At 57.1% G+C, this 10,748-nt stretch overlaps 1 protein-coding gene across 2 annotated transcripts; it reads left to right on the plus strand.

The window, feature by feature from the left end:
• Nucleotides 1–581: 581 nt before the first annotated feature.
• TCEA3 (transcription elongation factor A3) lies at nt 582–10,533 on the plus strand. Of its 2 annotated transcripts, XM_029080212.2 has the most exons (11): nt 582–717; nt 5,506–5,568; nt 5,897–6,002; nt 6,550–6,706; nt 7,826–7,903; nt 8,410–8,594; nt 8,744–8,800; nt 9,357–9,511; nt 9,807–9,953; nt 10,070–10,141; nt 10,351–10,533. In XM_029080212.2, the coding sequence occupies exons 1-11, from the start codon at nt 649–651 to the stop codon at nt 10,357–10,359; spliced, it is 1,098 nt and encodes a 365-aa protein (XP_028936045.1). In that variant the 5' UTR covers nt 582–648; the 3' UTR covers nt 10,360–10,533. The 2 variants fall into 2 exon arrangements, with proteins under 2 accessions (XP_028936045.1, XP_028936046.1); XM_029080213.2 differs by lacking the exon at nt 7,826–7,903 and having other exon boundaries at nt 584–717.
• Nucleotides 10,534–10,748: the final 215 nt, after the last annotated feature.

Consider the following 10,748-nt stretch of genomic DNA (forward strand, 5'->3'; position numbering starts at 1 on the left):
TGTGTTTGTGTGTGTTTTTATGTGTGTGTGAGTGTGAGTTTGTGTGTATGAGAGTGAGTTTGTGTGTGTGTGAGAGTGTGTGCGAGTGAGTTAATAATAATAATAATGTTGGTATTTGTTAAGCGCTTACTATGAGCCGAGCACTGGTATAAGCACTGGAGTAGATACAGGATAATCAGGTAGTCCCACCTGAGGCTCACAGTTAATCCCCATTTCACAGATATAATTGTAAATGTACATCTGTACATTTTACAGGTGTAACTGGGGCCCAGAGAAGTGAAGTGACTGGCCCACAGTCACCCAACTGACAAGTGGCGGAGCCGGGAATTCGAACCCATGACCTCTGACTCCCAAGCCCGGGCTCTTTCCATTGAGCCACGCTGCGTGTATGTGTGTGTGTGTGTGAGTTTGTGCACGAGTGTGTGTGTGTGTGTGTGTGTGTGTGTGTGTAAGCGCGGGGACAAAACCAGCGGTTCCGGGGGGTCCCCCGCCCCCTTCGCCTCGCGTTGCAACGCCCACGGAGGGAGGGACGGAAGGACGGACCCACCGGTACCGGCCCCGCCCCCCGCCGGACGGCAAACGGACTCCGCCCCCCGGACTCCGGCCCCCGACCCCCCCCGGACCCCCGAGTCCGCAGAGCCCCCAGCCATGGGCCGCCAAGAGGAGTTGCTGCGGATCGCCAAGAAGCTGGAGAAGATGGTGTCCGGGGACAGCGCGGTGAGAGGCGGGCAGCGGGCGGGGGACACGGGGGGCACGGCCACGGGGGACACGGACACGGCCCACGCAAGCTTCGCCGCTGGGGTATTCCCCGACGGTTGGTGCGGAGCGGCCTGGGCCGGGCCGCGACCCCCGGGCCCACCCTCTTACCCCCCATAGCCCGCGGGGCGGCCCAGGGGGATTGGGGCGGGGGGCGAGGGGCGGGGGCCCTCCCGGGGCCGAAGGTTCCCTGGGCGGGACCCGGACGGCCCGAGAGTTGGCCATCTTTGACTTTCCCGTGATCCGGCCCTCCTGCACCGGGCCCGGGCCCAACCACATTTAGAGCAGAGGGAGGGGAGGGGTGGAGGGAGGAGAGGGGTGGGGGAGGGGCTGGCCTAGAAGCGGGGGTGGTGGAGGTGGGTGGGGGGTCGCCCTGGGATAGGCTCCTTGCCCCTGGCCCCGCCCCCAGCCCCCTCCCCCTGCTGGGGCCGGGCAGCCTCGGGGAGGTGGGTTGCGGGGTTAAGGCTGCGGGCGCTTCGCCTTACACGGCCGTCCAGGCCCTAAACCGTTTCCACGCAACAGGCAGCTGGGGATTGCCCCCCCTTGGGGTCCCCTAAGTCCACCGTGGGTGGGCGGGCGCTGGGACCTCCACCGGGGCTATCCCCACTCTCAGACCGCTGCGGGATGCTCCCAACCCAGGCCCCAGCGGGCTCCGTCCAGCCTCCACCCTTAGGGGTCCGGGGGAGGCGGCCGAAGCTGCCCAAGGTCACGTCTCCCAGCTGGCAGAGCCAAGCCAGGACTCCACCTCCAGCACTAGAGCACCGCCAGCCGCTCCGCCTCCCGCCCCCACTCGAGCAGCTGGCACGGGCCTGCGGGGCATTAAACCACCACGTGGCAGGCAGGGAGGGTGATCCGGCTGCACAAGGCCAGAGGTGGCCGAGGTCCGTGCCCAAACCCACACCCATCGCGTGCACCTATCTGCTATAGTTGGAAGCCCACGTTAAGCTTTTACTGGGGGCCAAGCCCTGTACTAAGCACCGGGGTAGGTACAGAAGTAATCAGGTCCCACATGGGACTCACAGTCTAAGTAGGAGGGAGAACAGGAATTGAATCCCCATTTGTGGCAGATGAGGGAAACTGAGGCGTCAGAGAAGTTAGGCGACTTGCCCAAGGTCACACAAGCAGGCAAGTGGTAGACCCGGTGTTAGAAACTCAGCCTCCGCCGAGTCCCAGGCCTGTGCTAGTTCACCGGGCCACGCTGCTTCTCGTGCACTTTCCACGCTTCGCGTTCCTAAGACCTCAGTTCTGGCTCCCTGTTTCTGTTCTCCACCTGCACTCACTCTCTTGGAGGAGTCACTCGCTCCCATGGGCTTCAAACGTATCCTGCCTCTTCTACCTTCACCAGCGTGGCTAAAATCCCTCCTTTCTTGCCATCCAAAACTGCTACCACGTTGATCTGAGTAGTTACCTTATCTCGCCTTGATTTGTGTCAGCCTCCTCGGTGACCTCCCTGCCTCCTGTCTCTCCCCTCTCCAGTCCATACTTCACTCCGCTCCCAGATCATTTTTCCACAAAACTGTTCAGTCCACGTTTCCCCAGGCCTCAAGAGCCTCCGGGGGCAGCCCATCCACCTCCTTGTCCAACAGAAACTCCTTACCTTCGGTTTTAAACTACTCAATCACCTTTCCCCCTCTTATCTTACCTCCCTGATTTTCTACTGCAACCCAATCTGAACACTTCCCTCCTCTAATGCCAATCTACTCACTGTATCATCTCGATCCCAGCTAGCTCGCCACCGACCCCTCGCTCACGTCCTGCCTCAGCCCGGAACGCCCTCCCTCTTCATAACCGATCACTCTCCCCACCTTCAAAGTCTTGTTAACAGCACATGTCCTCCAAGAGGTCTTCCCCGACTAGGCCCTCATCTTCTCCCACTCCCTTCCGCTTAGCTCTTGCACCCTTTATTATCCCTTCCCTCAGCCCCACAGCACTTATGTACATATCTGTGATTTCTTCGTTTATATTAATGTCTGTCTCCCCCTGTAGACTGTAAGCTCGTCGTGGGCAAGGAACCTGTCTTACCAACTCTGTTGTACTTGTATTCTCCCTCACACTTAGAGCAATGCTCTGCACACAGTAAGCACTCCCTAAATTTGATTGAAGAGAATAAGGTCCAGTCAATCCGTGGTATTTACTGAACGTCTGTTTTGTGCAGAGCACTGTACTAAGTACAGCGTCTCAAGTTGGTAAACTCATCCCTGGCCTTAAAGACACTCTAGCTGGAGAGGCAGACATTAAAATAAATTACAGGTAATAGAAAGATAAGTATATAAGTGTTGTGGGGGTGGGGTGAGTACCTAGGGGGTACAGGCTCAAGCGCAGAGATGACAGAGCCCGGTGGGAAAATAGGGTGGCGTAATGAGAGATTAGAAACCCCCAGCCTAACCAGTCCTGCATGAAAAAAGGGCGTCCTTCCCTGCTCCTCCCCTTTTGCTGCTCTCCCCCCTCCAAATCCTCTTTCTCCTCTCCCTGTTTGTCCCGCTTCCCCTTTCAAACCTTTCTTCCTCTCTTCCGAGACTACCACCTCCAGGAAGCTTTCCCTGACTAATCACTCATTCCTCCATTCTATATTCCCTCCTTTCTGCGTCATCTATGCACTTTAATGCGCTATGCAAGAGCAGTGTGGAAAGAACACCGTCCTGAGAGTCAGAGGACCTGGGTTCTAAATCCGGCTCTGCCACTTGTCTGCTGGGTGGCGTTGGGCAAGTCACTTAACTTCCCTGTGCCTCAGTGTCCTCATCTGTAAAATGGGGATTAAGACTGTGAGCCCTATGTGGGAGAGGAACTTTGTCCAGCCCAATTATCTTGCATCTACCCCAGTGCTTAGTACAGTGTTTGGTACTTAACAAATGCTGTTTAAATCTGTACCTCCCTAAGCATTTTATCCTTAACAATGGAGAAGCTGCATGATCTAGTGGAAAGACCAGGGCTTGAAAATCAGAGGACCTGAGTTCTAATTCTTGGTCTCGGTTTGTCTCGTCCTCTAGACTGTGTAAGCTTGTCCCGGGAAGGGAACATCTGCCAACTCTGTTATATCGTACTCTCCCAAGCAGTTGTTACCCTGCACTGAGGAGTGGGGAGTGAAGTCAGGACTGGAGTAGGGAGGGATAGGAAGCAGGGAAGTCAGTAAGGAGGAAGATGCAGTAGTCAGAGATGAGTAGGATAAGTGCTTGAATCAACATGGTTGCAGTTTCGATGAAGAGGAAAAGGCAGATATCATTATTATTATTATTACTATCATTGTTATCATTAATTTTGTACATAGTCTGATATTCTGTTGCTTCCCATACCTGCAATTTTAGTGTCATCTCCCCACTAGACTGTAAACTCATTGAGGGCAGGGAGCATGTCCACATATTCTATTGTACTCTCCCAAGTAATTACTCCAGTGTTCTGCACACAGTAAGCACTCAATAAATGCCATTCATTGATTGATTCCCCTCTCTTCCCTCCCCATGCAGCCCACAGCCCTCTCAGCCAGCCAGTAACTGGGGTAGATAGAAGTTATATCTCGTTATATCCCGGCTAGACTACTGTGTCAGCCTTCTCTCTGACCTCCCTTCCTCCTCTCTCGCCCCGCTCCGGTCTATTCTTCACTCCGCTGCCCGGCTCATCTTCCTGCAGAAACGATCTGGGCATGTCACTCCCCTTCTTAAACAACTCCAGTGGTTGCCTATCGACCTCCGCCTCCAAACAAAAACTCCTCACTCTAGGCTTCAAGGCTCTCCATCACCTTGCCCCTTCCTACCTCTCCTCCTTCTCTCTTTCTACCGCCCACCCCGCACGCTCCGCTCCTCTGCCGCCCACCTCCTCGCCGTCCTCGGTCTCGCCTATCCCGCCGTCGACCCCCGGGTCACGTCTTCCCGCGTCCTGGAACGCCCTCCCTCCTCACCTCCGCCAAACTGATTCTCTTTCCCTCTTCAAAACCTTACTTAAAAATCACCTCCTCCAAGAGGCGTTCCCAGACTGAGCTCCTCTTCCCCTCTAACTCCCTCTGCATCCCCCCTTTACCTCTCCGCAGCTAAAGCCTCATTTTCCCCTTTTCCCTCTGCTCCTCCACCTCTCCCTTCCCATCCCCACGGCACCGTACTTGTCCGCTCAACTGTATATATTTTCGTTACCCCATTTATTTTGTTAATGAATTGTACATCGCCTTGATTCTATTTAGTTGCCATCGGTTTTTACGAGATGTTCTTCCCCTCGATGCTGTTTAGTGCCATTGTTCTTGTCTGTCCGTCTCCCCCGATTAGACTGTAAGCCCGTCAAACGGCAGGGACTGTCTCTATCTGTTGCCGACTTGTTCATCCCAAGCGCTTAGTACAGTGCTCTGCACATAGTAAGCGCTCAATAAATACTATTGAATTGAATGAATGAATGAATGAATGAAAGTTAAGCTGGACCCAGTCCCTGCTCCACATGGGGCTCACAGTCTTAGTTCCCATTTTACAGATGAGGTAACTGAGGCACAGAGAAGTGAAGCCACTTGTCCAAGGTCACAAGCAGACATGTGGCAGAGCCAGGATTAGAACCCATGTCCTGACTCCCAGGTTCAGGCTCTTTCTACTAGACCACACTACTTCAGGACGATGGAGGCCTGAGAGCCTTTGGAAACGGGGAGATAGATGACATGGGTTCTGAAAGCAGGCGAGGGCCAGGGATCAGCAGAGGGCTTAAGCACTTAGTACAGTGTTCTGCACCCAGTAAGCACTCGATAAACATCAAGATTGATTGACTTGTTGTCTCTGGCAGGAAGGGGCACTGGAGCTGCTGAAGGAGCTGAGCAGCTGCACGATGACCATCCAGCTGCTGCAGGTGGGCACATCTGGCACAGAGGGCAGTGGGGGATATGATGAGGCTTGTAGGATGAAAGGGGTGGGGCTGGGGGTTGGCGAAGGACACGATGGGGCTTGGAAGATGGGCAGGGCGGAGCTGAGGGGGGGGGCACGGTGGGGCAGGAGGAAGCCCAGTGTAGGCCACAAAGGAGCACCACTCCACCCAGCCAGGTGGGCAGTTACTGTACCTGGGGCACCATGCGGGATGGGGTGGACCGGGGCCCCGGCTCAAACCCACGGGCTGCCCGAGCAGCTCGGGGAAGGGGCCGAGGGCATGGGCACTGCCTCTCCCTCTCTGCCCCACGCAGACCACCAGGATCGGGGTGGCCGTCAATGCCGTCCGCAAACGCTGCCCGGACCAGCAGGTGGTGGCGCTCGCTAAAGTCCTCATCAAAAACTGGAAACGACTCCTGGGTGAGAGGCTGCCCCGGTGGGCCATTTCCCGGCAGAGTCCCCGTCCGCGGGTGCTTGGATCTCCAAACCCAGGCACCCATATCCTCGTGTATGCACACATGCCCACCCATGTGGGTGCGTGCGTGCTCTCCCCGCCCCCCACACCCACACAAACACATCCACCTCTCATAGGCACACACGTCCATTCATGCACACCCAGCCACAGCCCTCTAACATCGTCTCTGGCTCTGGGTGAGGTTCTCCTCCGAGGCCCCCCGCTTCCCGCTCCCAGCCCCATTTTCTGACACCCTCGTGGGGACCTCCACCCGAAAGACCCCCGACTCGAACCTCAGGGGGGTGGGGCGGGCCAGTTAGTCCACAGAGGGTTGGATGTCAGTAGTCAGGAAGAACTTCCCGGTGTTGGGGGAAATCCTGTGGTGGCATAGGTGGTTGAGGAGTTTGAGGTTGAGCTGCTGGCCGGAGGGCGGGCTCGGGCCTGCGGCCTGCCACACAGAGGGACGTCGGGGCGGGGCCTTGGCAGTCACTGACGGTCGGTCCTTTCGTCCAGATTCCTCAGGGACCCCGCACCGGGACAAAGAAGCGTCCGGGGAGAAAGAGAAGAAAGCCAAAGGCCATGCGGCTCCCTCTGGCCACAGACCAGGCGCAGCTGCGACCGCTCCCGCTGGGGACGACAGGGGGCGCTCCGGGGTCACCCCCCGGCACAGGTGAGGCCGATCGAGGGGGCGGGGCCAGCGGGGCTGAGGCCACGCCCCCAAACCAGGCCACGCCCCTTCTCCATTCATTCATTCTGTCGTATTTATTGAGCGCTTACTGTGTGCAGGCCACTGGACTAAGCGCTTGGAAAGTACAGTTCGGGAAGAGATAGAGACAATCCCTGCCCAACGGGCTCATGGTCTATAAGGGGGGAGACAGACGGCAAGACAAGTATTCAATAGTATTTATTTATTGAGCGCTTACTATGTGCAGAGCACTGTACTAAGCGCTTGGAATGAACAAGTAAACAGGCATCAATAGCGTTGATATGAATAAACACTCATTCCGTCGTATTTATCGAGCACTCACCGTGTAGGGCACAGGACTAAGCGCTTGGAAAGTACAACTGGACAACAGATAGAGACAATCCCTGCCCAACAACGGGCTCACGGTCTAGAAGGGGGGAGACAGACAGCAAAACAAGTAAACAGGCATCAATAGCATCGATATGAATAAACACTAATTCTCTCGTATTTACTGAGCGCTTACTGTGTGCAGGGCACTGTACTAAACGCTTGGAAAGTACAATTTGGCAAGAGATAGAGACAATCCCTGCCCAACGGGCTCACGGTCTAGAAGGGGGGAGGCGGGCATCAAAGCAAGTAAATAGGCATCAATAGCAACGATATAAATAAATAGAATTAGAGATATATATGCACATCAAAACAAGTAAATAGGCATTAATGTAAATAACTAGAATTATAGATATGTACTTATATACACAAGTCTGTGGGGAGGGGGTTAGAGCAAAGGGAGAGAGTCGGGGTGACGCGGAGGGGTGGGGGAGCTGAGGAAAAGGGGAGCTTAGCAGGGAAGGCCTCCTGGGGGAGGTGAGCCTTCAGGAGGGCTTTGAAGGGGGGGAAGTGTAATTGGCGGACGTGGGGAGGGAGGGTGTTCCAGGCCAGAGGTAGGACCTGGGACAGGTGAAAACGAGGCCCAGTGAGGAGTTAGCGGCAGCAGAGGAGTGGAGTGTGCCGGCTGGGTTGGAGAAGGAGAGAAGGGAGGTGAGGTAGGAGGGGGCAAGGGGATGGGAGAGCTTTGAAGCCAATAGTGAAGAGTTTTTTTCTCAGGAGAGAGTCTGCAGGCTCCACTTCGCCGTCGACCCCCCCCTGCAGCGCCCCATCCTCGCGGCGACCCCCGGGGGACAGGTATCCACGCGAAGCCTGGGGGCGGACATGGGGGAAGGGCCGGGATGGGATCCGGGAAGCCCCGTGGCCTGATGGCTAGAGCTCGGGCCTGGGAGTCAGAAGGACCTGGCTTCTAATTCCGCCTCCGCCACCAGTCTGCTGTGTGATGTTGGGCAAGTCCCTTCACTCCTCTGGGCCTCGGTGACCTCATCTGTACAGTGGGGATTAAGACTGTGAGTTCAATGTGGGACAGGGACTGTCTGCAATCCAATTACCTTGTACCTACTCCAGCGCTCAGTACAGTGCCTGGCACATAGTAAGGCTTAACAAATACCACAATTATTATTATTCCGATTGCGGCGGGGACTGGGAGGCCGGAGTTGGGGGACTTTCTGAAATGGGTCACTGGATCTGAGGACCCTACAATAAGCACCTCGCCCCCAGCCTGGTTCCCAAACCTACCCAGCTCTGTCTGCCCTGCCCAGCCGACCCTGCCGGTGAGGGTCTCACCCCCCTGCTTCCCTCAGAGACAACGGCGGCAAAGCCAAGGTGGAGATCCCGCAGAGCCCCTCACCTCCAACATCACCCACCTCCCCCATGCCGTCCCCCTCGCTGGGCTCCGCCGGATGCCTCCTGGCTCCCTGTTACCTCACGGGTGACTCCGTCAGGGACAAGTGTGTGGAGATGCTGGCGGCCGTCCTCAAGGTGGACGGTGAGAGGCCACAGGCCCGGGCGGGCAAAGGTTGGGCGGGGGGGCACTGGCTGGGCGGGGAGAAGGGCTGGGTAGTTGGGGGCACCGGGCCGGTGCTGTCTGCCCCCCACCCCTGGTCTAAGATGCTGATGGTGGGCTCCGTGGTGCAGGTGACTACAAGGAGTTCGGGGTCAACTGTGAGCAGCTGGCATCAGAGATTGAAGACCATATCCTTTGGTCGAGCATTGTCCTGTTCACCCTCTCTGCTGTTTTTGTGTGTTTTGTGTGTGTGTTTTTAATGGTATTTAAACACTTCCTATGCACCTGCCACTGTACCAGGTGCTGCGGTAGATGGAGGCTAATTGAGTCAGACATAGTCCCCGTCCCACGTGGGGCTCAGTCTTAATTTCCATTTTACAGATGAGGGGACTGAGGCACAGAGAAGTGACTTGCCCAAGGTCACACTCCAGACAGGTGGCGGAGCCGGGATTAAAACCCAGGTCCTTCTGACTCCCAGGCTCGGGTTCAATCCACTAGGTCCCACCGCTTCTCTGTGTCCCCAGGATTCTTTGTCCTCCGAAATCCCCGTCTCGTTAGGGACCCATCCCCAGGACCCATCGCCAAGTTGCTCTGCAGAGCAGGGCTTTGTTGGTCCTCAGAGGGGAGGAGGGGAGTGTGCTCGGTGAGGATGGCACAGTTTCGGCTTAGAGCTCGGCCTCCCAGCCATGTTACCGCCCCCGCCTCACCCCCGGTGCTGCTCCTTGACGGTGCGAGCGATGCCACATATCTACCAGGAGCTGAAGAGCACGGACATGAAGTACCGAAACCGCGTGCGCAGCCGCATCAGTAACCTCCGGGACCCGCGCAACCCGGCCCTGCGGCGCAGCGTGCTCTGCGGGGGCATCGCCGCCAGCCGCATTGCCAGGATGACGGCGGAGGTGGGGCCCGGTGCCGGCCACGGTCTGGAATCGGTGGGGATTTGGCGGGGGGACGGTGGTCTCTGGAGCAGCGCGAGGGGCCACGTAGGCCTGTCCTTGCGGGAACCTGGGGCCAGAAATGACAGTGTGCCCCGAGCGGGGCAGATGGACCAGGGGCCGAGTGTCCATCCTGGGTCCTGAGGCAGCATTGGTCGCGGGTAGTGGCGGTTGAGGGGTCGGACATCCGTGCCTCTGTGTCCATCCCGGGCTGTCGACTGGTCCCGTAGCCAGGGCTCAGCCGCTCCCTTCCCAGCAGGAGATGGCCAGCGATGAGCTCAAGGAACTAAGAAACGCCATGACCCTGGAGGCCATCCGTGAGCACCAGATGGCCAAGACGGGTGGCACCACCACCGACCTCTTCCAGTGCAGCAAGTGCAAGAAGAAGAACTGCACCTACAACCAGGTGGGTGGCGGGGGGAGGCCAGGGGCCTGGCCAAGAGGCGGAGGCTGATCGGGTTGACCCTTCCTGAGTCCCATCGTCCATAATTGGGTTTTGTTTCCCCTCTGGGTCTTGGGCAGGTCCAAACCCGCAGCGCTGATGAACCCATGACGACCTTCGTCCTGTGCAACGAGTGTGGGAACCGCTGGAAGGTCCGGGCGTCCCCTCATCCCCCCGTCCCCTCCGTCCCTTGCCCCCCATTACCTGCTCCCGTGCTCTCACGCTCCCGTTCCCTGCTTCCCCTACCCTCTGTCCTTGATTCCCTCCCCTATTCCCCTGTCCCCCCCAAGGCCCCAGGTGGCCCAGAGCGGATATCCAGGGGACCCGGTTGACCACTGACCAGCACCTTTGGTCCTTTCAGTTCTGCTGATGGGATCCAGCAGGTGTCCGGCTGGCGGAGAAAACAGAACCCAGGAAACAGAGACTCCCCGATCTTCCCAGTAGAGTGGGGGTGTGGGGAGGGGGGGATGTGGTGGGGGATCCCAATGGCTCCTTTGACCCTTGTTCTTAATTAAATGCTGGGCCAATGTGTGCCCGACAGAGAGAGGGTGTGTGTGTGTGTTTGTGTGTATGTGTGCGCGCATGTGCGTGCATGTGTGACCCTGAGAGGTTGTGAGGGGGGAATCCCGATGGCTCCTTTGACCTTTGTCCTTAACAGTTGAATCCTGGGCCAACATGTGCCCGGCAGGGTTTGTTTTATTGTTTTTGTGGTATTTGTTAAGTGCTTACTTTGTGCCAAGCACTGTTCTAAGTGATGGG

This window comes from Ornithorhynchus anatinus, chromosome 16 (genome assembly GCF_004115215.2).
Source record: "Ornithorhynchus anatinus isolate Pmale09 chromosome 16, mOrnAna1.pri.v4, whole genome shotgun sequence".
Taxonomy (NCBI): domain Eukaryota; kingdom Metazoa; phylum Chordata; class Mammalia; order Monotremata; family Ornithorhynchidae; genus Ornithorhynchus; species Ornithorhynchus anatinus.

Coding starts and splice junctions, on each gene's coding strand:
- TCEA3 (XM_029080212.2), top strand. CDS start 649: ATGGGCCGCCAAGAGGAGTTGCTGCGGATCGCCAAGAAGCTGGAGAAG. Junction 5,569..5,896: donor TGACCATCCAGCTGCTGCAG/GTGGGCACATCT, acceptor TGCCCCACGCAG/ACCACCAGGATCGGGGTGGC. Junction 8,595..8,743: donor GGCCGTCCTCAAGGTGGACG/GTGAGAGGCCAC, acceptor TCCGTGGTGCAG/GTGACTACAAGGAGTTCGGG.